The 25,257-nt window shown below is 47.4% G+C and overlaps 2 protein-coding genes across 6 annotated transcripts; one reads left to right on the top strand and one right to left on the bottom strand.

The window, feature by feature from the left end:
- Positions 1-4,702: 4,702 nt before the first annotated feature.
- Positions 4,703-17,455, bottom strand: LOC310691860 (galanin peptides-like). 5 transcript variants are annotated; one of them, XM_083472085.1, is made up of 7 exons: positions 17,397-17,455; positions 12,569-12,737; positions 10,800-10,883; positions 10,173-10,227; positions 6,625-6,750; positions 5,469-5,543; positions 4,703-5,289 (listed from the first exon to the last, which is right to left on the bottom strand). In XM_083472085.1, exons 3-7 carry the CDS (start codon positions 10,881-10,883, stop codon positions 5,228-5,230), a joined length of 402 nt encoding a protein of 133 aa, XP_083328211.1. In that variant the 5' UTR covers positions 12,569-12,737; positions 17,397-17,455; the 3' UTR covers positions 4,703-5,227. The 5 variants fall into 5 exon arrangements, with proteins under 5 accessions (XP_083328211.1, XP_083328210.1, XP_083328212.1 ...); XM_083472084.1 differs by lacking the exon at positions 17,397-17,455 and adding an exon at positions 17,094-17,358; XM_083472086.1 differs by lacking the exon at positions 17,397-17,455 and adding an exon at positions 16,680-17,358 and having other exon boundaries at positions 6,625-6,717.
- Positions 17,456-17,545: 90 nt separating this feature from the next.
- LOC310691857 (GTPase KRas-like) lies at positions 17,546-24,500 on the top strand. The gene is made up of 5 exons (XM_083472078.1): positions 17,546-17,752; positions 19,602-19,734; positions 20,116-20,294; positions 22,203-22,362; positions 23,082-24,500. The coding sequence occupies exons 2-5, from the start codon at positions 19,624-19,626 to the stop codon at positions 23,190-23,192; spliced, it is 561 nt and encodes a 186-aa protein (XP_083328204.1). The 5' UTR covers positions 17,546-17,752; positions 19,602-19,623; the 3' UTR covers positions 23,193-24,500.
- Positions 24,501-25,257: the final 757 nt, after the last annotated feature.

The raw sequence follows: 25,257 nt of genomic DNA on the forward strand, positions 1-25,257 counted from the left end.
TCCTGTGAGCGACAAATAGCAAGTCTGTCTTGAGACTGCGTAGCAGGCGGATTTAATACTGCATGAGCCTCACTAAAGGCTGTCTGAGACAGCAGTTGTGCTTGGTTTCCTAGAAAAGATGGTCACTTTGCGTTGCCAGTTGGCCAGGGTTGTGGGAGAAGAGAAGTCACAGGAAGGTCACCAAGAGGGTTGCCTCTGCCCTTTGCTGAACATCTGTTTCACACACTCTCATGTTCACTTCAACAACATCTGTACTGAAATTGGAAGGATACAGAAAAGTTTAGGAAAGCCTCCGTGCTTGTATCTCACACTCTCCACTTGGCTGTTTTATTTTTCCTGTTCTAATAAAATATGAGCTTTAGTTTGTTTTGTTTTGTATTTCCTCTGTTGGGGGTGGGAACGAACAGCACAACGAGGTTTCTCCAGGGAAAGGGTTCGCAAGTTATTTATTAAAAAAATTATCCCTCCTAATATTTTTATGTATACCAAAAGTGCAAACAGTTGTATTCAACAGAATTTCCTAAAAGCTAAGTAAAAACAACAAAACTATATGAAACAGGGCAATGTGTAAAATGGCAAACTAAAAATTAAAAAGTCTCAGTCCAGGCGTTTATGGTTTTCTGTGTCCACTTCATGAATTACATAAGGGCAGTGCCTTTTTTCTGGGGAGACGCAGGGGTACGCATACCCCTAAACATTTTGTGAATCTAAGTTTGGCCTCATTGAGGGGGTCCGTATTTCAAAATGAATAGGAAAATGAGAGTACCCCTAAACATTATTTTTAGAAAAAAATGTACTGCATAAGGGAGGGAATGTAAAAGGCCCAAGAAGGCCCACTTCTCCATTATCAACAAGTGAAAAGCCACAGGCTGTGGACTGTCCAGCAGGATCTCTTCAATATATTAAAAATCGGTGTGTTCTGGTATTAGGTATCCTGTTCCCAAGTTTTTTAGGGCAGCAAAACACTGAACTTGGCTCAGTAGTGTACAGAGTTTTCAACGCCACTGTGATATGTGTAAAGCTGGGTGTCCGCCTGAGCACCCTAGTAGCTAAATTTTATACTAGCTGCAGCTTCCAAGCCAGGCAGAAAGATAGTACTATGTATGGGGCAGTGTGGTGCAATGGTTAGAGCATTGAACCGGGGTTCAAATCCTCACTCAGCCACAGCACTCCCTGAATCACCTCAGGCCAGCCAGTCACTCACTCTCAGTCTAGCCCTAACCTACCACATGGAGTAGTTGTGAGGATAAAATGAGGAGGAAGAGGAACCATGTACAGTGCCTTCAGCTCCAGTTAACTAGACTGCATTCAGGTGCAGCCTCTCCTGATTCAGATGTTTCAGGGAACAGAGCTGGGCAACCCCTTGTGCCAAATCACCTAAGGACCCCCCCCCCCATGGTTTCAGCTAGCCACGATACGAAGCGCTGAGAACAACAGTAGCACGGAGAGCAAAATTGTGCTCTCTGGCACCCTGCAGACCAACAGCTCCAGCCGCCAGCATCACAAAAGGGCAGGAATGGTGGCTGTGGAGCCCATCTAAACGGCTTCCTGCATTATGGGTTGTTAAAAGATTAAGAAATGGCAGTACCCAGCCCAACACAGACAGACTCAGAAGCAATAAGCTGCTCAGAACCTGTGGAAGAACAGCAAGGTAGGACTATTTCCTCTGGGTTTTGCTTGTGGGCACCTGGTTTGTTGATGCACACAAGACAGACTGCCAGACTAGATAAACCTTTGGTCAGATCTATCCAAGCTCTTAGCCTTCTCACAAACCCACAACTGCAGCTGCCCCCTTTGCAGCCATTCGATCTGCGGCACATTAGCAGGGGGATCCTGTTTCGCTCCTTGCCACAAAAAGCATCGCCTCCGTTCTTTTTTTAGGGATAGAGAAAGCTGTGCTATGCCAAGTCAGACTGCTGGTTCATTTAGCCCAGCACTGGCTGGCTGGCATTGGCTCTCCAGGTTTCAGGTAGGGATCTCTCCCAGCCCTGCCTAGAAGTGCTAGGAATGAGCGCTGGGCCCTTCTGCATGCAGTGCAGATGTCCTGACCGCAGAGCTCATCCCTTTCCCTCTAGTTTAGCATGTCAGGCTGCTGTTAAAGGCCCAGTAACAAAAATCCTGTTCTGGCAGGAGCGAGCCAGCAGTCTCAGCACCTGCTTCTTAGGGGCAAGACCTGCTGGAGATCATTAGGTCTGACACTCCTGTGCAGATCCTGTTTTTGTGAATAGCTCCTATTTCCCCAAACTGACTTAAGTTGTGACTGGGCTGTGACTGAATCCCACCCCCAAAATGGAGACAGCCTGGTAGCACCTCCCTCTGTAGATTCTGAGCCCCGTCTCCCATGGACCTGTGCTGATCAAAGACATCAACGCTAGAGAGACCAGCAAATTCAGAAGAGAAATGTTTATTCATTCAGTTCATTTACAGGGCTTCTTCTCCCCTGTTCCCAGGTCTCCTGTCCATAACCACATCCCCACATTCTGATCTCTCCATTTTCAAAGCAGGGTGAATACGCTTGTTCAGAGTGAAAATGTAGCAGCAGGGATGAGGGGACAGCTAGGGGTAGAAAGTAGGTGTGCACAGTTGTTTCATCTACTGCAGTGCTGTGGGGGGGGGTCTATTTTAAACAAAACAACATTGAAAGACTAAAAATTATCAGGGGCTCCGTTCCAGGCAGTGGCGTAGCGTGGGTTGTCAGCACCCGGGGCAAGGCAAGTAATTTGCGCCCCCTAACCCATGGATTTGCGCCCCCTAACCTGTGGATTTGCGCCCCCTAACCCATGGATTTGCCCTAACCCCAGATGTTGTGCCCGGTGCAGCCGGCCCCCCCTGCACCCCCCACGCTACGCCACTGGGTTGGCCAGTTGGTGTTAAAAAAAGATAGAACTTTTTTTATGTATGCTACAACAGCAGCAAGAATACTCATTGCAAAGTATTGGAAGACGCAAGATTTACCCACACGGGAAGAATGGCAGATGAAGTTGATTGACTGCATGGGATTGGCAGAAATGACTGGCAGAATCCGCAACCAGGGAGAAGAGTCGGCAGAAGAAGAGTGGAAGAAATTTAAGGACTATTTACAGAAATACTGCAATATTAAGGAATGTTGAATGATGTTGGATTGAAATTAAGTGGTTTCTAGCTGTAATGGTATAAAAGGTTATGAAAAAATGGTTTTTTAAAGTAAAAGTTTAAGTTTCAAGAACTTGGATAGAAAATAAGGTGTTATTTAGCGGTAATGCTATGAGATAAGGATTTGCTGAACAAATAATTTGAACTAGAAAACAAGAAGGGGAGGTATGAGGAGGTCAGGGAAATATGTTATTGAAAAATAAGTTGTGAATTTTATGTGTTTTTAATATATATATTTTCTAATTTTTTTGCATTTTTCTCTTTGTATAAAATTGAAAACTTTAATAAATATCTTATTAAAAAAAGGAATTTATTAAATTTATTATTTGTGGAGCCCCCGCGGGCCGAGGCAGCCGAAGGAACTTGGGCGCCCGGCGGAGGAAGGAACCACGGCCCGCCGGGCGGCCAGCGGCCTCTCTCCCGGTGCTGGGGGTGCACGGAGGCGGCGGCAGCGGCAGCGGCGGCTTCTCCTCCTCCTCCTACGGAGGCTGCCCCAAGGTGAGCCCGAGCCTTTCTCCCTGCTCCGCGTCTGGCTGCCTTGCTCTGCCGCGGGGGCGACAGGGGGTGTGTGTGTTGTGCGTTGCGTTCTGCCTCCCGGGGCGGGAGGGAGCATCCCGGAGCCGCCTCCTCCTCCTCCTGCGCGGGGCATGTGCCAGAGGAGGCTCCCCGGGAAATGGCCCTGGGCGCTGGGGGGTCTGGACGGCATCCGCGGCGGCGGCGCTGAGCGAGGCGAGGAGGGGAAGCTGCCGGCGGGCGAGGGATGCGCGGGCTGAGCGAGGGGCGTTCCCCTTCCCTCTGGACTCGCGCCCCCCCCAGAAGTTGCGCCCGGTGCGGCCGGCACCCCTGGCACCCCCCACGCTACGCCACTGGTTCCAGGGATAGGGAAGTTGGTTGGGGTGAAAGATAGCAGTACGGTGCTGATGTGAAAAAGAGGACAGGGCTCCTGCCCCTTTAAGTGTTATGTGTAGCAGAGGGGATTTCAGAAGAGGGAGCTTCTACACAAAGGTGCAGGAGCCCCTTATAGATATAGATATATAGATGATATAGATATATAGAATTCAACTGATCACAACAGCAAGCAGAGCTCTCTCTTTCTCCCCATCTCTAGTTTTCTCGTCCACTGTATGCTACCCAACAACAATTAGGCTTAGAAAAGAAGGTTAAATTTGTGTGTTCTCTGTGCAGAGCATGTCTTCTACCACTGAGCTATGGCTATTCCTACTAAGGTTCACGAGCATGGCAAGGGTGCGACACTGGGCAGGTGCCAAAGGAGCACATGTGGGCATGTGTTCATCTACACTCCAACATTTCTTCCTATACAAACTCACACATTACAAATGATGCATACAGGATTGTGCGTGGATATACATGTGTGTCTCTAGAAAGGAGTGCGTAAAGGTGTAGTGCTGATGGGGGAGGCTGAGCTAATTTGAGTGTATAGCTCTGCACACACCATATATTTAAAGCACATTGGAAGCATGTGACTTCCCCCACCCAAAGAATCCTGGGAACTGTAGTTTGTTGAATATAGTAGTAGTAGTAGTAGTAGTAGTAGTAGTAGTAGTAGTATTTGTTGTTGTTGTTGTTGTTGTTCCCCACCCATCTGAGCAGCTTCCAGCAAAATATAAAAAATAATAAAATGTCAAACATTAAAATCTTCCCAATACAGGGCTGCCTTTGGATGTCTTCTAAAAGTTGTGTAATTCTTTATCTCCTTGACATCTGATGGGAGGGCGTCCCACAGGGAGGGCGTCACTGCTGAGAAGCAGATGCTGAGAATGTTGACTGTGTGGTGGGTAAACTACAGTTCCCAGAATTCTTTGGGAGAAGTCATGTGCTTTAACTGTATGGCGTGTTTATAGCCTATATCTCTGGGGTGGCTTAGTCAAAGGGAGGGAGATTCTCTCAAAGAGGGGGGCGCTTAGCTCTGAAATGGCTGTGCAACAGGCACAGTTGTTTGGGGCACCAGATTGTATGAAGGTGACTTTGTGTCAGGAATAAAGCAGAATCCTGTATGTGTGGGGGATGGGGAGGAGTCTGAGGGGTGGTGGCAGCAGCAAGCAAATCCGAAGGGCGCGGGCTGGAGGCCAGGCCACTACTGCCGCAAGGACTCTTCCTCCGACAGCAAGAAGGGCAGGCGTGAAACAGCTCTTTGATCTGTAAAAGACAACAGAGAAGAGATTTGATTTTCCAGGTTTCCAGCCCTATCCTGCCCTGCTCCACACAGAGCTCCCAGCATTCCTTGTTCCAAAGCAGAGAAGATTCAGAACCAGATTTCCCAACTCCCTAAAAAAAAATGCCCCTCTTCTCCCAGAGAATCCAGCATCTGTCCATACCTTGGGGGTTCAGGTAGGCTAGAAAATCCATCAGGGTTTGAAAGGCGCCGTCATCTAAGGAGCGCAGCGCATGTGCTGAAAGACAGGTGAAATGGAGTTGATGGGGACAGGCAAGTGTTATAGGAATTCTAAGGTCTTAGATATAAAAAAATAAATGTTCATAAATTTACAAGGCAAACACATACATAAGTATAGAAACTAAGGTGACCAGATTTTTTCAATGAATCCGGGGACACTTTTCAACTTCAATGGATTTTGTATGGGGACTTATTTGTAAATCTGGGGACTGTCCCCCGGAAACGGGGATGTCTGGTAACCTTAATATAAATCACATGCCTGAAATAGTACAGGAGAACCATCCTGAAGCCATTTTGATTCTTCCAGTAACCTCAAATATTCTCCCCATTGCATCTTTGCTCACAAATCCTGTCTTAAGGGCATATTTGTGTATGAATAGGGTGAGCCTGTGATCTGGAACTAAGTATTTAGCATCTCAAAAGGAATGGCCAGGCTGCCCAGGTAAAACAATCCATGACCATTACAGTGGTACCTCAGGTTACATACGCTTCAGGTTACATACGCTTCAGGTTACATACGGGTTAAGAACTTTGCTTCAAGATGAGAACATAAATCGTGCTCCGGCGGCGCGGCAGCAGCGGAAGGCCCCATTAGCTAAAGTGGTGCTTCAGGTTAAGAACAGTTTCAGGTTAAGAACAGACCTCCAGAACGAATTAAGTTCTTAACCCGAGGTACCACTGTATCAGTATCCTGCCAGACAGGATTTCTGCTGGATTTCCCGTCCCTTTCAGTGATGTTTCAGGGGGGTGGTATTGAACTACAAGGTGGGCAATTTCAAAAGTCTATATAAGGGCTTGCACACCCTTGTTTGTGGTTCCTCTCCCCCCTCCCTGCGTGGGGTGAGCGGGGGACCCTGTTGCAACAGTTTAATAAAGATCAGGCTTACTGGCTGCTTTGCTTCTCAATATTCTCTGGTTGGCCTCAGTTATTTTCTCCTTCCGATAGGGAACCCACCTAAGGATTCTATACGGGCTCTTGGATACCCCATAAGGGAAAAATAGCAGCTTTTTTTTCTTATAACACAAGCGTAATGGAGCATGCGGGGAGAGGGCAGAGAAGTCAGTGAAAGGGTGCTCACCCAAGGAATCCTGCCCTACGGAATACAAGTCCTCCATAGCATCTCGCTTATGCGCCAGGCTCCCTTTGTTGGACAGTGTCTGGTGAGCATCTGCTTTGGGGAGAGGAGAGTGCAAGGGGAGAAGTGCTGCAGGTTACATAGGGGGAAAAATACAGATTACATCAGGTTTGTGAACAGCCTTTTGGCTAGTGGCACATAAGAATCACCCCTTAGCTACCAGACAGGACGTTTTCATACATTGGAATATAACTTGTTCTTTCCTCTTACGCCATCAACGGGCTATAAACGAAGTAACATGGATCCGGGAGGTTATGTGGACCAGTAGCAATCTCTGAGGACTAGCAACTTGTGCAGACTTAACTTGCACACCTGACTGTCTGGATTACACTACAGAAAACTAATTTAAAGAGCGAGGAGATGGAATTTATGATGATAAGGCTGACGGATAGGAAGTATTTTCCCTCCCTCCTTGTTTTCCTCCAAAGACTTATTGCAAGCTCCTTGGGGCAGAGACCTGTCCAATTTTACTCTTCGACTCTTTGAAGGGCCTTGTACATCAATAGCACCGAGTTACTCTTAACATGCAGCCCCTTGACACCCTGCCTCTTTTACCCTAACAAGAAGATGGCTGGTCCAGCTCCAAGTCTGAGGAGGCCTTCAGATGTGCATCTTCTGGTGGGCCCACTCCGGGGGGGCGGGGGGGGCGGGGTGAAGACCAGTGGCAGTGGCAGATGGCAGCAGTGTTGCAAACAACCAGCGTTGGGGTCATTCCACATCAGCTCAACATTGTCATGTCACCCACCGTCTCAGATTTTGATGAAACTTGGTGTACACCCTTCCCTTATGGTTGAAAGAAACCCCCTTAATTCCCCCCCCATCTCAAATGGTTTTAATTTTATAGCACTTCAAAGTTTCGTGAAATCTGCGTTTCTGTCCCTCTTGAGATCCTTGGCCTTGTGTACATAAAAGACCCATAAATTTTATTCTTTGTTGAGAAAGAGCATGTCTTTGCAATAATTTTCACCATCAAAAACTTTTGATTCCATCATGCCCACACGCTGAAAATTTAGGTTTACTAAACCTAGTTTTTCCACCAAAAAAACTACATTTATACATTTTTAAGGCCTTTATAAAATCTTTTGAGTGCTGGTGTATTTTTTCCTCAAGTCCTCATCTTGTAATTGAGCTCTGTGTAAAATTTCAAAGAGATCTGATCATTGGTTATGGGGGGAAAGAATAAAATGTACACAAGCCCAAAGATCAAAAGAGGGACAGAAATGCAGATTTCATGAAACTTTGAAGTGGTATAAAATTCAAACCGTTTGAGATAGAGGGGAAAAAATTAAGGGGGTTTCTTTCAACCATAAGGGAAGGGTGTACACCAAGTTTCATCAAAATCTGAGATGGTGGGTGACAAAACCCTTGTTTTTTGCGTTGATTTGATGTGGAATGACCCATTGGGCAGCTGTCTAAGAAGAGGCCTGGCTGGATCAGACCAAGGGCCTTTCTAGTCCAGCATCCTGTTCTCACAGTGGCCAGACAGAAGCTGCAGGCAGGAGATGGCTGCAGCAGCACTCTTTCCCCTAAGGAAGTTGCCTTAGAGCTAGCCAATATGAATGGACAAAGCTGTCCATGATTTTGAGTTCCCTCAGTTTCTCATTTTTCTCAGTTCTACACATTCATTCATTCATTTTGCCCATTCTCAATTTCTTATGAGCCCCATGGAAAGTTGCCAGCGTATCGGTGCAAGTATCGCCTCAAATGCACATTTTTTTATATGCAAATTTGCCCAATATACACATTTCTGCAAGACATCATGCCTTTTATACATTAGTTTTTACTGACACATGCATTTTTAGGCACACTTTCCCATCCCATAATAACAGTATACGCATGCTTGGATTGGAGAGACGCATCCTGCAATTTGGAAAAGTGCGTATTTCGAGTAATAGCTGTGTTTCAGTTCAAAGATCACCGTATTTTTCGCTCTATAAGACGCACCAGACCATAAGACGCACCTAGTTTTTGGAGGAGGAAAACAAGAAAAGAAATATTCTGAATCTCAGAAGTCAGAACAACAAGAGGGATCGCTGTGAAGGAAAGCAGCAATCAATCTTGCTCTTCTGGCTTCTGGGATAACTGCGCAGCCTGCATTCGCTCCATAAGATGCACACACATTTCCCCTTACTTTTTAGGAGGGAAAAAGTGAGTCTTATAGAGCAAAAATACGGTATTTCAGAAAGTGTGAAATAAGGAGCTTTGCATTAAAAACCCAACTTATTCCTCCCCGCACCCCTACAAAATCAGACCATTGGCCCATCTTCCTCAGTGCTGCCTGAAGCAGCTGACAGCAGCTCTCCAGAGTTTCAGTCCCTCCCTGCCTTACTTGGAGACGCTGGGGATCAAACCCGGGACGTTCTGCATCCCAAGCAGATGCTCTCCCTCCGAGCTACAGCCCTTCCCAGGAGAGGCATCTGCGCTGGCATTCCAGCAGCTGCCCATGGGTGCTGCACGCTCATGCCAGGCCTGGAAGGTGGCATCCCTAACAAGAGAAATGTTTCCCTGAAAGCTGAAGTGGTTATGCTAAAGGCATCGTTATGTCATCTCTAATCCGACAGGATTTGCAGGTTTTCTGAAGCGCCGGGGAAATAAACCAGCAAAGGTTTATTTGAGCAGAGAGGACAGAGGCATGGACGAAAAGGGGGCGTATTCCGCAAGCAATGGTGGCTCTCGCAGGCCTTCTGCTTGGCTGTCACAGTCAAAGGCGGCAAGCATCCTCTGAGCATCAGATGCTGGGAATCATAAGTGGGGGGAGCTGCTCTCGCACTCAGGTCCTGCTTACGGGCTTCCCTGGTTGGCCACTGTGAAGGATGCTGGACTAGATGGGCCATTGGGCTGATCCAGCAGGCCTCTTATTCTGTTCTTCCTTATTATTAACTATTTATTTATTAAATTTGTATACTGCCCTATACCAGAGGATCTCAGGGCAGTTCACAACATAAAATTACTACACACACACACACACACACACAATGACAACTCCTGGACCTGCTTCCACATACGGTGGCAGATACCTTATAGTGCAATCATGGAGTTCAATGGAATTTATTCCCCAGGGAAAGGTAACTTCAGCTTCCAATATCATTTCATTCTTCCCCTTGCCCTTTAGCCACATACCCTCCAACATTTCTCTGATGAAAATAGGGACGTCCCATTCCATAATGATGATTTCATACCCCACACATCCTACTCGGTTGCCCCAACCACTCTGGGCAGCTTCCGACTTATATAAAAACATCATTAAACATTTTGAAAATTTTCCCTATACAGGATTGCCTTCAGACGGTTTGTTGGGGTTGGATAACTCCAGGCCCTCCAACATTTCCACAATCAAAATAGGGACATCCTAAGGGAAAGTGGGACATTCCAGGATCAAATCCGAAACTGGGACAGCTTCTCTAAATCAGGGACGTCCCTGGAAGACAGGGACACTTGGAGGGTCTGTGGCCATATCCTTCTCATGCCAAGCAAATCCTGACTTGACTTACGATGTCCCAAGAGGTATCCAGCGCTGTTCAGGGTCCAGCCGCGTTTGTCCTTGGGCTGCACATGCAACAAGAGGAAAAGTACCCTGAAACTAAGCCTGCCAACAGTGAGTCAGAGGGTGACATTTGCTATGGAGAAAACTTCTGTGGATGGAGGGATACATGCCAGTACAGCGGTACCTCGGTTTAAGAACAGCCCTGTTTATGAACTATTCGGTTTATAAACTCCACAAAACCAGAAGTACTGTCCCGGTTTGCGAATTTTACCTCCATCTAAGAACGGAAGCTGAACGGTGGAAGGCCTCATTGCAGAACTACAGTTCACAACACCATTCACAAACTACAGTTCCCAAGCTTTTGGGGGGGGTGCTTTAAATGCATGATATGTCTGCAGAACCTGCTTAGCAAGTTGCTTAGAAGCCTATTTTGAAATTAAGCCTATATACATTAAAAACAAACAAACTGCGCCACCTGCAACAGTCTGAACCGATGCAGTTCCATCTTGCCACTTCATTTCTGCTGCATGTGAGGACCAGCCCAGCCATGCTGGTGATCAGGAGGGACACAGGGAGGCCAGTGACAGCTTTCTATCAAGTAGGGTTGATGGGGTGGGGGGGCAGTGTAACTCACCACCAGAACGGTTCCACAGCATTCCCCAAGTAGCCCGCAGAGGAGCAAAGATGCACAGAGCACAGATTGAGAGCTCCACATCATCTGTGGGGAAGAAAGAAATCAAGGAAGCATTCTGGTTTCCAGTCTGAATCTGTTTCCCCCACTAAATCACATTCCCAATCCAGAATAAGTAAAGGACGCCTGGACGGTTAAGTCCAGCCAAAGGCGACTATGGGGTTGTGGTGCTCATCTCGCTTTCAGGCAGAGGGAGCCGGCCTTTGTCCACAGACAGCTTTCCAGGTCATGTGGCCAACATGACTAAACCGTTTCTGGTGCAATGGGACACCAAAGTGCATGGAAATGCCGTTTATCTTCCCGCAGCAGCAGTACCTATTTATCTACTTGCACTGGCGTGCTTCAAACTGCTAGGTTGGCAGGACCTGGGACAGAGCAACAGGAGCTCACCCCATTCTGGATATTGGAACCGCCGACCTTCTGATCGGCAACCCCAAGAGGCTCAGTGGTTTAGACCACAGAGCCACCCAGAATACCAGGATTATGATAGACATTATTTCTTGAGAGCTCCCCAAGAGGCACGATAAATATATACTGGTAATATTGGTTCCCTTGGTGATGTGTATACAATTTTTGTCTGCCTGTTGCCAGTTTTGCAGGGAGTGTTTTAAGCACTAAGAAGTCTTCAAAACCTGTTTGACCACAGACCATAGCCACTAGTCACATAGCGGCTATGGTCTGTGGTGGGATACAAGTGCGCACCAAGGGCACCTTGAGTGTAATTTCAAGCCTTTGAAAAAGAGCGCTGTCTGCTTACACAAACACACACTCCTCATCTTCTTTCCAACTCCACTCACTGGATGATGCTCTCAGCAAATCCTCATAGCAAGACTGCCAATAGCCATTGCCAGAGGGGATGCTTTGTATGCAATGTTCCCAGATTCGATCCCTCCACAAGCACGGCCATTTGAAGGGTCAGATGCAAGTCAGAGTATCTGCACTAAGCTAGAGGGCCCAAGAGGCTGGTTTCAGAATAAGGCAGCGCCCCATGGTCTGCATGCGCTCTGAAACTGTGCTGGATGGTACCTCCCCAAAAGATAACTGAGCTGCAGGCCTCTTCTCTTCAGCTCAAAGCCCAACCGCATCGTGACCTCTAGCCCCTAATAACCCGCAACCCTCTCAAACAGCGACGACTTCATGGTGCTTTTAAGATGCAGGCGCATTAAATGTGGTACATGCGTGCCAAATCTTCCCTGACAGGGCTCCTGTTCCTCTTGGCACCTGCACAACAGCCATACATTCAACAGGTGGAGACATTTCTATCACTGCTTTAGGCCACAAAAAAACGAACCTGTTGAATTTCTGCCTGCCCCGTTGGAGCAAAAGACAGTGACACCCCTGCTGTGCCCCATTTCATGGAACTGGAGAGTTGGGTCATCTAGCCCTGCAATGCAGGAATCTCAACTAAAGCATCCCTGACAGATGGCCATCCAACCTCTGCTTAAAAACCTCCAAGGAAGGAGAGTCCATCACCTCCCAAGGGGAGACCACTCCACTGTTGAACAGCTCTTATTGTCAGAAAGGTTCAGTCGGAATCTCCTTTCTTGTAATTGAATCCATCTGTCTGAGTCCCACCCTCTTGAAGCAGCAGAAAACAAGCTTGCTCCATTTAAACTCTCTTAACAGTCTGTCAGCCGGTGTCCTACCCCCACACCCCCAAACCAACACCCTTAAATCCCAAACCTCCATCATAGATTTTAAGGAATTCATACCTTGAAACCTGTCAGGAGCCGCTGGATGTCTGATTCCCCACAAAGTAGGGGACCCAGGATTTATAGAGGGGGAAGGCACAGGTCGGGTTGCGTCATTACTCCACAGACAAAAGACACAGGGCGGCGGGAACATATGTGTAATTGACTGTAATGGCCCCCAGAAACCCAGCTGAATGGGGAACAGAGAGAGAGAGATGTACTAATCTCTTTTAATGCGCAATTTATTCACATCCTTTGTCAGAAAATTGATGGAACATTGGGGTGGGGGGTAATTAGAGCTAATTGACTCCTCAAAGTGAATTGGAGGAGGGTGGTCAACCATGCAAGAAGTAGACACCTGCCAAGAGGTCTTCCTGTTTTTGAGGCCAGAGAACTCTGTGCCCTGCTGCCTCTTCTCTAATCTCGCTGCCCTCCTTACAGCCACTTCACCTGTGTACATTATTCACCCTGCAGTGCTTTTCCAAACAATCACATCTTTGAGAGAAATCTGGAGATCTAGCTCCAAGGAGGCCCACTCTGGAGGGTTGGTGTGCGTTCATTATTACTGGATTTTATTTAAAACACGTTCACCCCACCTTGTGCTGTAAGGTCGGCTTCCAAAACGAGGCATTAAAATCAGTTGCTATAAAATATCACAATTAAACAGAGATTGCTGGGCGAGCTTCAGTCAATCTAACATTAATTCCTGGGGTGGAGGGAAGCAAAGTTTGGAGCTGAGGCCCAAATGTTATTAGCATTGGCACAGGGTGAATTGTTCTGGTGAGGAAGTTCAAGAGACGAGGCGCTACCACAGAAAACAGGGGTGCAAACTTGAATATAATATTGAGGGGGCCCAGGTAAGGCCCACCCCACATATGGGATTTGATGGGTCACATGATACAGTGCACACACACCATTTGAACGGGAATGCCCATCAACTTTGTGGGCCTCAAATATTTTATTGTTGGGGCCAAAGCCCCCACGACCCCTAGGAGTTGGCTCCTATGACAGAAAATATTCTACAGCCACTGTCAGGGCTCATCCACACTGCGGTTTGCCATGGGCTTTCTAGACACAAGTCTGAGAGGTTCTTTGTTTGTCCTGCCCCATTCCCAGGGGAAACCCGCAGTTTACCACAGGATTGGAACAAACGTCAGTCAGGTTTTTGCAGACTGGCATTTGTTTCGATTCAGCAGTTAACAGAGGCTTCTCTGGGGGAAAACAGTGGGACAAATGAAAAGCCTCTCAGAACAGTGTCTAGATTGTTCTAGACTCTAGAACAAGTGGAAGAAAACACCACAGGGCAAACCAAAATGTGGACAGGCCCTCAGAGGCAGTGTGACCCTGAATACCACTCCTGCTTGCAGCCTTCCCACAGACATGGCATGTCCCAGCAGGCTCTGTTTATGTTCTTAAAAGATCCCAAAACTATCCCTTGTCACCTCCACACCCATCTCACTTCTGAATAACGGGCTCAGGCAGGCTCATATGGGAACAGTCCCTTCAAGACAGATTCTACTGCACCAGACCCAAACTCTCCAGCTCTCCTGGCCAAATTTCACTCCAGAACCCCTAAAGAAACCAGCAGCTGGAACTCCCAGCGAGGGCGTCCAACTTCTTCTCCCCCAATAGGCCTAGCCTCCCCGCCTTCTGCAGCAGTCGGACACATACAAATAAAGTTTTAATTCTCCACTACGTTAGCTTCCTGCTAGGGGAGATGGTGGACTGATCTTTGAACTTCTACATTCAGACTGCTTTTAAAGGCCTGGAACACGGCCTATTATAAAAATGGGCAACCCTGCTTCCAAATGAGCCTTGCTCCATCTCCAGGGACCTCAGAGATCCTGCTCCTAGCCAGTATTTGTTATAATACTGTAAAGTAGCCTTCCCTGACCCAGTGGTGCCCTCTGTATGGTTGGGTTTGATTGGGATTTGTAGTCTAAAGCCTTTGGAGGACACCGGCATGTTGGGGAAGCCTGCTTGAAGCATTGTATGTGCTTAACAACAACAACAGTGTTATCGGCATATGTGATGCTTCAAGCTGGCTTCCCCAAGCTGCCGGTGTCCTCCAAAGGCTTTAGACTACAAATCCCATCAGCTCCAAGCCATACAGAGGGCACCACCTGGCTGGGGATTGGGAAGGCTGCTTTACAGATTATTTGAACAAAAATAAGCACTCCTGTGTCCTGTTGTAGTTTCCTATCTAAAAACTGATGCAGGGGAATATGGGAGGCAAATGCCACCCCAGCTACTTAAGATTTCTTTCCAGCACAATTTAATGCATTAAATGACACTCCTGCACCAAGTCCTCTTCTTCACAGCATCCTGTAATTTTCCCTCCACAGTTCGCCCTCTGAATCTAATTGGTACCCTGGTGGGCTTTAGGACAAGGACTTTCATCTGTATCTGGCCTGCTTTAAGTGCACATGGGGCCCTTCAGCCTAATGGCCCCATTAGAGATCTTGAAGACCTTTCGGGAATGAAGAGGCATCTGCAATACGTCAGGATTCCAGGCTGCTCTGGGAGGGGAGTGGTACCCAATATAGAACTGATTTGTCGGAAACTAATAGGTCATCAAAAGATGGAAAGAGGCACTCGAGGCCTCTTCTTGTAACATGTAAAAAGCGTATTTGCGTACATCCATTTTTCACTGCTTGTTTGTAACAGCTGGTGGTTTGAAAGGAGCACTGAAGTAGATTATCAAGATTCTCAGGGTGGCATCCAGGACTCTTGGGTTCGCAGGGACATTTGTTGATTGCCAACCATGTTTCGGGAAGGAGCTTAGAAATGAGTTTCCTGGCACCCATCCAGAATATTACCTTTGTGGCCTAATAGAACTGAAAAATGCAAAGCTGGAGGGAAAGATTCAGCCAAGCCTTTCTTGCTGTTAATGTGCACTATCAAAGCGCATCAATGTGTACTAAGGCATCACCATTGCATAGCCAGGATTTTTGTTGGGGGACAGGCCTTTGTGGGGGGCAGAACTTCAGTTAGCCATGAGTTTTACTGATTTTTATTGATTGGGGGCAGCTGCCCCTCTCTGCCTACACCCATGGACATCACACTGGTGTGTGTGTGTGTCTGTGTGTGTGTGTGTGTGTGTGTCTGTGTCTGTGTGTGTGTGTGTAGGGGCTTTGTGCATGCAAACTGTGAAAGCAAACACATTGTGCCACCCTGCTCTTAGTAAGATGACTGTGCTCTTAATAACTGGATCACAATGTTGTTCTCCCAGCTGCCGTGCAGCTAGGATAAGCCCTATAGCCCAAAGCCCTGGTCTCCCCCACTCCCACATGGCTTCATGTATCTCCAAGGCCAGTGCTGGCTCCAGGATTTCAGTTTGGCCCCCTGTAACCTGGAAGAGGTGGGACATGCAAACTGGGAGTTCTCTTAGGGCACTTCAGAACTGTTGCTCTTTGCAAAGTGGGGTTCCATCCCACAGTGACCAATTCAGGTTGTCCAACTGAAGTGGATTTGGAGGTCTTGAACAACATACCTGCTTCCCCCAAAAGAGCAGACTTTTTGTGAAAAATGAAGAGGAAATTCATCAGAAGGTACGGGAGAACAATTGTCTGACACGTAGCATAACGTCCTCACATACAGATCAGAATCGATGCTCAATAAGAGCCAATGTCGCCTAGCCTCTCCATAAACTCTGCAAACAAATCAGGATGAACGCTCAGTAAATAGGTCATCTGGATGCAACTGCAGGCTACATCTAATCGTCTTAGATACTTTGTGCCAAGTCAAAATGATAGCACTGTTAGGGCAACAACGGTCCTTATGCTGGTTTGGGGAGCCCTGGCTGCCCTCTAGCCCTGGCAAGGCAAGAGGCAGGGATGAGGAGAAGGTAGGTCAAGATTTACTGCTAGATCTCAGGATGATCGACAGGCATTTCTGACTCCCAAGAGTTTAATGACAGCAGCAGCAAAACATCTCCTCCCATCCCTTCTCCGAAATAAATCGCTGAAATGAAGAAAACTTGGGGATGGGGAATCAGGAACTATTCGCATTTGAAAGGACTGTGTGATCCAGTTCTGGGTCAGAAAACAAATTCCAGGACTGAAATGTGCCCAGGGGCACCCTGGCACTTGGTTCAAAGTGTGCATGAGTCCTCTATGCCATCATTCCTCACCTTGTTCTGGCTGGCAGATCCTGATGTTCTAGTTCAAAACAAAACATAGTTATGCCAAGTCTGCAGCCTGCCTGCTCCTGGTCTAAGGCAATACATCTTTATTTGTGGACTCAGAGTCACTTCCATCATCAGATGCATAAAGTACAATCCTTTGTTGCAGGGATACAGACACGTAGTTTTTAGAGTGGGTATGTTAAGCCGCGGACTCAAGGGGAAATGAAATGCAAGAGAAGGGACGACAATTCAGTTGGAGCAGGAGTGTCGGCGAAATAAGCGAAGCGGCCCTTTTGCAGCAGCCCTGAGCAGTGATGGGATAAATAACAAGGGTGTTTTAATGAGGATCCGCAGCAGGAAAGGAACCCACGGCCTCTATTCAAGCCCAAATAAGCAGAGGTAAGCTCTCCAAAGTCTAACCTGCTTCCCTTTGGATAACTCAGTCGTTAGAGCATGAGTGGCCAAAGGATTCCTGCATTGCAGGGGGTTGGACTAGATGACCCCCGGGGTCCCTTCCGACGCCACAGTTCTATGATTCTGCACATGCCCACCGCCCAGCTATCCCGACACAACGCCGCCTCTGTTAAATCCATGGGGCTACTCCCTAGCCAACCTGCAGCGCCAGCCGTCAAATTTGCCTGAATCCACAGAGCCTCCCCGGGGAGGGAGAGAAACAGAGAGCGCGCGCGGGGGGGGGGGAGGCGCTGGCCCTTTAAATCTCACCCGCCCCGCCTCCCGCAAGCCCGTCCATGCCAACCTCCGGCGGACGCCCTTCCCTCCCGTCGCCGCCCAAGTCCTCCAGCCCATCCGGCAGCTTCTCTAGCCGCACCCATTCCCCTCGACTCTATGGCGCCACCCGACTCCGATTGGCCAATCCGGGGCGGCGGCGCGCTCTTATTGGCCGGGCGGCTCAGCCCGGCGGGGCGCGGAGGGGAGCTGTCAGGCTGCGGAGGGAGGGGTTTTCCGCTGCCGGCCCAGGGCCCTGAGAGCGCGCGCCGCCGCCGCCGCTGGCCCCCCTTCCCTCCCACATGGGGGGTGCCTGAGACCCCGAGCCCGTCTTCCCCCTCCCCGTAGGGCGGGTGAGTACCAAGAGGCGAGGGGGCGGGTGATTGACAGCAGCCCCCCCCAAAGGGGATGCAGGGCGGGGGGGGGGAGAGCTTGGAAGGGCAGCGGAGGGCGAGAGGGCAGGGCGCGGCGGGGGGGGGCTTCCCTTCTGCAAGGGCCGCCGGGTTGGCGCTGGGTCCGCGGCCCCTGGAGGCGCGCAGCCATTGTGGGGTTGCGCCAGGGTGGGGCACCTGCTTAGCAAAAGCGGTGCATAAACATGGCAAGGTGGCTGCTTCTGCGCGCGCAGCCGGGGTAGGGCTCCGGGAGGCCAGATGCCTGCCTGCCTGCGGGAGGACGAGGGCTGAAAGAGGGCTGGCAGCTGCGCGAGGCGTGTTGCAATACCGACCGAGGGAGCCCGGGACTGGCTCCACCCATCCCCGCCGCCGCCTCTTTCCTCCCGGGCAGCCTCTTCCCCTCAAGCCCCAGCCTTCTGCCTCGTCCCGGGTTTCCCACGTGCGTGGTTTGTGCCCGCATCCCCCCTCTTCCTTGGCCAGCGTCCGCGATCCCTTCCTGCTTCTTCCCCCAGGTGGGCCGCATCTGACGGAGGAATCTTGACTTCTGCTTGCATGGAGCGATTGGGTGGGTTGGGTTGCGTTCCACAGAACTGGGGTTGCTTGGCAGTGAGGCCAGCAAATTGCGCGCGGGCGGGCGGGGTGTGTGTGTGGAGTTGTAGCAAGGAGTAGAAATCTCAGGGTGTAGGTCTCTAGCCGGACGTACCTTCCCTGGTAGACCGCAGAAATGGGAAAGAGAGTCCAAAGTTTGAACTGAACCTGCTACTTCTCGAACTTCTGTTGAAACGAGCAACAGTCGTTGTGGGGATGGGCAGGGATCCTGCGTGGTTGGTGTGGATCAGATGTACTGATTCAGCCTGCCTAAGAACATAGGAAGCTGGCTTCTGTTTTGTCTGGTTTACAGCTATCAGCATTGACTGGCAGCAGCTCTCAAAGGCTTCAGACAGGGTTCTACCTGGAGATGCCAGTGATTGAACCCAGGACCCTTTGCATGCAAGGCAAATGCTGTATCATTAAGTTGCAGGAAGTACTGGGGCAGGCAGGCAGGCAGCAAGCGAAGCTGTGTTCTATCAAGTGACCAGAGTCTCAGCTCTCAATTCCACCAGACACCACCCATAATCCAGGACCCTTGAGAAGCCTTTACTGCAACCCTTTAGTTCCCACATCCTGCTGTAGTAACCAGGTTACATGTAACTGAAACAAATGCATATGCCTCCCTACTTCCATATCCTCTCCTTTCTCAGGTTTTATTTTGTAAGCCCTTTGAGACAGAGACACTTTGCTAAAAGTCTTGTGTGCTTAGTTGATGCTGTATAAATGAACAATAAAAACCTGCGAAGTTGAATCCTCTGATCCACCATATATTTTTTGAGCTGTGTAGCTCCTCTTCCAGTTCCTTTGTGGCCCCGTCCAGGGTTGTTGTTGTTGATTTTTTGGTTGCAGGGTGATGGTGGTGGTGGTAAACGCTGGCAGCCATAAGCATGCCTGACACTTGAAGTCCTACTGTCTGCGATTTCTCTAGCAGCTGTATGAGGAGTCAATTAACACCAATCCCAGCTTCATGATAAAGTGACCTGACATTCATCTACCTAGAAAAAGCAAGAATTCTAGTTAGATTGACCAATTCAGAGTGCTGCTTTTGGGGAAAGTGTTGAAAGGATTTCCTGCAAATAGAATGGACGTAGCAATCTGGCTAGGAGCAAATATCTAGGAAGATGTGGCCAAAACTCATGCAAATTCTTGGTAGCACAGAGGGGAACTGACACTGTGTCTTCTGCTAGAGATTGATTCTACTTTCTTTTTCTTTGTGCAGCTTGCTCTGGAACCCAGCAGAGATGACAGAATACAAACTGGTGGTGGTGGGTGCTGGTGGTGTTGGGAAGAGTGCATTGACTATACAGTTGATTCAGAATCACTTTGTGGACGAGTATGATCCCACTATAGAGGTATGTGAACTTTATAATATTGGCAGCAACTTCTGCATGGCCCCATTTGTATGCCTTTTCCGAGTCCTTATATTCCTGACCTGCCTGCCATCTCCAAAGCTTTGGACTATAACATCTCTTTTCTGGGCTTCTAAAACACTAGTCCTCTTTCCATCACTTTGTCTCCCTCTGTAGCTCTCCATTCTTTATAGAGGCATCTACAATCTTTTTATCATGTCCAAGATTGGGTCCATTTCTTTCCTGAATTTTGGCTTGAACCAATTGTTTCCAACTGCCTCCTTGCTGGCTTTCTGTTGCTGTGCTTTACACCCATGTTTCCCATGTCACTTGTTAACATTTTTTTCTTTCACTCTTGCTCTTCTTGGTGCTTCTGAACCCCAGGATTCATACCGGAAGCAAGTGGTAATCGATGGAGAGACGTGTCTCTTGGATATCTTGGACACAGCTGGGCAAGAGGAGTACAGTGCTATGCGTGACCAGTACATGAGGACAGGAGAAGGCTTCCTCTGTGTCTTTGCAATCAACAACACAAAGTCTTTCGAAGATGTTCACCACTACAGGTGTGTGGGCAGCTCTCTGTCCTCCATCTGTTTTCCTTCCTGTATAGCAGGGGTGGAGAACTGTTTTGGCCTAGTCCCCATCTCCCCCTACCCCTGCAAACCACCTTTGTCAGGTGGATGGGACACCCCATCCATCAGCACCTGACATCTCTCGCAGCACATGCCAATTGCCTGAGAACCAGCTGGAGTTTGGGTGCTTCAGAAACTTTGCAAGCCCTAAGCTTATTGTTTTGGAGGTGCCAGGCACAGACCTTGCAGAGGGCTTTGTGCTGTGATTCCCAAGCACCTGACAACTAGCTGGGAAGCACTATGCAATGGAGCTTTGCAGGCACTGTCAATTGGCAGGGCCTGCAAAGCCCCTTTTGGGCTAGCCCCATCACATTGGGCAGGCGGGCAAGACTTGCAGCAGAAGGTGGAAGAATCTGAAGTAGGTAAGAAGAGGAGTCGTAGGCTGCATTGTGCAAAGATCTTTGTCACCATGTGGCAGGAATGATATGCTTGGAGGAATCCCAGACTGCATTTTCCTGAGCTAAGTACCTGAATATGCTCTATACTCTGCAACACTGGAAAGTACCTTTTCAGCATCAAGCCCTAAGTGTGCTGCTTGTGTTGTCATCTAGGCAAATGTAGAAGCAGTGGTATCATCACTGATGCTTCTGCCCTTGAATCTAACAAATCTGTAGCAGTGTGAATTGGATGTCAACAAAATTATGTTGCTCTTGCTCTATACTTTCTCCCACTCCCAGTCCTTTGAGGCCTAGTGTGAGCAGAAACAGATCCACCAAGTATGCCAACAAGGGGAAAGCCACAAAGACAGTATTGAATCCTTCCTCATGCTCTTGCATTTGAAAGTTGTACTCGGTGTACAACTCAGGGCTTGCTTGTCCTCAGTGTACAGGAACTGTAATGATCTGCTGTAGTCGTACATAAAAGTCTCCCTGTTACACAATTTTAGAAATTATTTTGGGGGAGGTAAATATATGAACACCTGAGTATTAAATATTCTGTTCCTTAGTCTAAAAGAAAATATTTTGAAGTTTTGGTTTTCTTAAAGCAAAACAAACTTCAGAAAAACCAGCAAACACCAATGTGTTCTTTTAATTTTTCTGGGTTTTTGCCAGGCCTTCACATCTCTAGACTTCTCTTTCAAAAAAAGTATGAATGCATACTTCAGCAGCAAACCACTCCTAAGTATGTGTATGGATGTGCTATATCTAATTTTTAAGTGTAGAATGGCTGTCTCTTAAGGGCAAACTACACTGACACATGTATTACTTCATTTGTGTGTGTGTGTGGTTTTTTTTAAAAAAGCCAACCAACCAAAGCAAAACAAGTCAGTGACTTTAGGTCAGGTAATGGCAGGTGCAGTTGAGTCCTTTTTTGTACTATTCTCTTCCTTGGAATAGCTTTTGTTGACTGCTTTTCTCCCCCACCAGAAGAAAGCAGCTAGTTGTGACATTTAAAGCAGCAAAAGGGAAAGGGATTAAGCTACCCCACCGTACCATATCTCTACTCAAACTTGGGAACTTTCTAAGCCTTTTTTGGGTTAGATAAAAAAAAATGGGAGAGTGTTTTGTGCTCCGGCCCTGCTTGGGTGCTTCCCATTGGGGGCATCTGGCTGGCCAATGTTAGAACAGGATGCTGGACTAGATAGGCCATTGGCGTGATCTAGCGGGGCTTTTCTTATGTTCTCATGCATACATCTGTATGTCACATCTAATTTGGACCTCAGTTGCTTTGCACACAGATAAAACAAAGGACAAACTGAACTTCTGGTGTATACTTCATTAACACCAATAATCTCAAATATATTTTACTTTGGAGGGGGCCCAAACCAGAATCAAGTTTGGGAGCTGCTGATCTAGGCGGTTGTTCCCTGTTTGTGACTCGTTGCCTTTGTAATTCCAGGGAGCAGATCAACCGTGTGAAGGACTCCGATGATGTTCCGATGGTGCTTGTTGGCAATAAATGTGATCTGCCCTCCCGGACGGTGGATACGAAACAAGCCCAGGAGCTTGCCAGAAGCTACGGAATCCCCTTTGTAGAGACCTCTGCCAAAACCAGACAGGTATGGTATTTACTGTGGGAGAAAGTGAAAGGTCTTTGATCTTCGTAGCTATAGCTCAAGACAGTGTTCCAAGCGGGTTTTGGAATAAATTGCAGCTGAATCTTGCCCTAGTTTATCTGCTGCATCAACGCGCCCTCTCCAAGTCAAGAGTTTCCAGCCTAAATCTTCTGTTCATCAGCATGTAGACAAAAAGCAAATAGTTTTGCTTTATGTTGGCTGTGTGCTCAAAATGCCAAACAACGGGATTCACGCTATAAGCCAGCACAGTTGCTCTTCTCCTATATGACTTGGAGTAGGAATGGCATTGGTACAAGGTAACCATTCTTATTTGTGAACTGCCATGTCATTAATGCCTGCTGTCTTAGTTCGTGCTGCGTCAGCTTAATGATAAGACGGTTATCAGCATGGCATCATTCTACTGCTGGTGTCTAGTTGCCAAAAAACCTTTCTCAGTGAAGGCAGATGTGAATGAATGGTTTACTGATATGAAGGAAAGGGCTTATCGGGAGAGAAAGGATCCCGTAAACAGGAATAGCGTGACGACCTCCCCGCTCCCAAGTAATATTATTTCTGCCTACTAGCAATGGATAGAAAAAAACATCACCGGCATAAAAATCCAATACCCCCGACACCTCTAATATTTAAATGGGAAATCTAACGATGTCTTCTGTTTGTGTCTTTTCTTACTTTCATTTGGTATACTCGTTCGTCTTAAAAAGGGAGTGGAGGATGCTTTCTACACCCTGGTGCGAGAAATCCGAAAACACAAGGAAAAGATCAGCAATGGGCGCAAGAAGAAATCTTCCAAAAGGAAGTGTATTATCCTCTGAAGAAGAGAGACTCTGTTGCACAGTTGGGAGTGCAAACCCCCCCTTTTCGAGTCTGGGTATTTTCCCAAGCTGCAAGATAAATTCTGATGGCCATGCCCCTCACCCATTTTCAGCTGGAGGGCGAAGGTGGTTTTGAGTTCTTACTGTCAATTATTTTACTATTTTTTAAAACTGGGACGTTGCATCCAGTATGAGGATTTGTAACCACATTTGATGTTCTGTTGCTTCTTGCCCCTTCATTATTATTATTTTTAAAGATCATCTTGTTTCTGGTCCTTAGGATTATAGAGGTCACTCCTAAGTGTGACCTGGTGTAGACTGATCCTGCAGGTTAGATGGAAGGGATAGCACGAAGTCAGTGTCTCAGTCAGAACCTTAGGGGCCTTTCTCGTTTTTTGTAGCATTTTACCTCCCTTGGTTCTCCATGAGACTGAAGAGGAAGCCGCATAGACTTGGCACCATTGTCTTTTTGCTAGCAGAGGAATAAAGGTAACCTTGGACAGAAGGTGATCTGCTGAAGGTGGCAATGAGGAATGCCAAAAGAGAAAATGTGGAAAGCCAAACCCTCTCCGTAGCTGAATATTTCACCCCACTATTAAAATAGATGGTGCTCAGTTATTTTTTTTTTCTGGGTGGTTGAAATTCTGTATTAAGTTGGGTCTCTCTCTCTCTGGTTTTCATTTGGGCTGTTATAACTTCTGAGCAACAGCTCCCACTTTAAAATGAATGGGGAAATGTACTTTTGCTCAGCAAGTTTTATAAAAAATGTGTGGTAATGGGGAGATATCAACAAGTTATGAGAGGTAATTTTAAATGGCTGTACAGCTTCCACCATCCAAAGGCAGCGGCACCTGTTGTTTGTGAAAAAACAACTGTTGGAGATAGCTGAATATTTGCACCATAGAAGTGTCCTAAATTAACCTGCCTCTGTTGCTCTCCTTTACTAATTGGTTCTTGGGAGTATAGCGATGTTGACTCTCTTTATAAACAGAAGGGAGGAATATGATCCAAAGGTCTCTTAATCATCCCTCTTTTTTTAGTCTCCTGCATAGTCCTGGGGTTGCTTGGATGGGTTGAGATATAGGTACTTAAATGCTGGCATGGAGAGAAAAGAGTCTGAATTTATTATCCTGTTAGTGTTTATAAGCCATCGGAATTACGTCCTGTCATTATTTGATCTTATTCTCTTCCCCCCCATCCCACCCCAAAATCCCACCCTTGGAATCCTGTGTTGATTTGGTCTTTTTCCATGGTCCTGAGGATCTGTACAATAAATGCCACCACTTGGAATAAACCTGTGAATAAGCTTACCTGATCTACAAGACCTGACTTTTTCTAAAGGGTATGTGTGGTAGATTTATGGTAGTTTTCTGGTTATCTTTCCTGGAACAGATTGTTTTGGGAAACTGCAAAACATGTGGAGGCTTTCAAGGAAATTGTAATTATCTGTTCACAATGGTACTAGAATCAGCGAAGCCTTCGATCAGAATATGGTACCTTTCAGCCAGGAGTTGCCTTTGTTTAGCTCAACTCCTTATTTTGTGGATTTTCTCCCCCACCCCCACCCTCATGTGCTTCTCAAGAACATGTACCTATTTGGGTTGCATCTATCTAGTTCTGTTCTTATTGTTTCCATCCAACTTTTTTGAACGTGATTTTTTCAACAGAAATCCTGCAGATGTGGTAACTCTTCAAGTGTGATAAGGCATGCTTGTTGAAACAGCCTGCCAGGACCTCAGGTTGTGTGTTCATAACCAGCTCCTAATTTATTTTACAAGTTACCTGCTATTCAGTTGCTGTTGTTCTGTTCTCAATGTTTTTCCCCCTTTTGACTTAATATGAGTATCACTGGAAACATATGACAAAAGAAAACCAGACTGTTATCTCTGTAACTGGCCTTCTAGGTACTCCAGTACCTATTTCAGGGATAGTTGGGGTAGGGGCACAGCTTTTCAAGCAAAATATTTTTGTAGTGTAGATGAAAGTGTTCCTTGCTTATTTTTTTTTAACTGATGGATGCTGCCTCTGAAAGGAATTTACTTAGTTTGGACGGACCCGACCCCCC

This window comes from Podarcis liolepis, assembly GCF_965112155.1.
Source record: "Podarcis liolepis genome assembly, chromosome: 13".
NCBI lineage: Eukaryota > Metazoa > Chordata > Lepidosauria > Squamata > Lacertidae > Podarcis > Podarcis liolepis.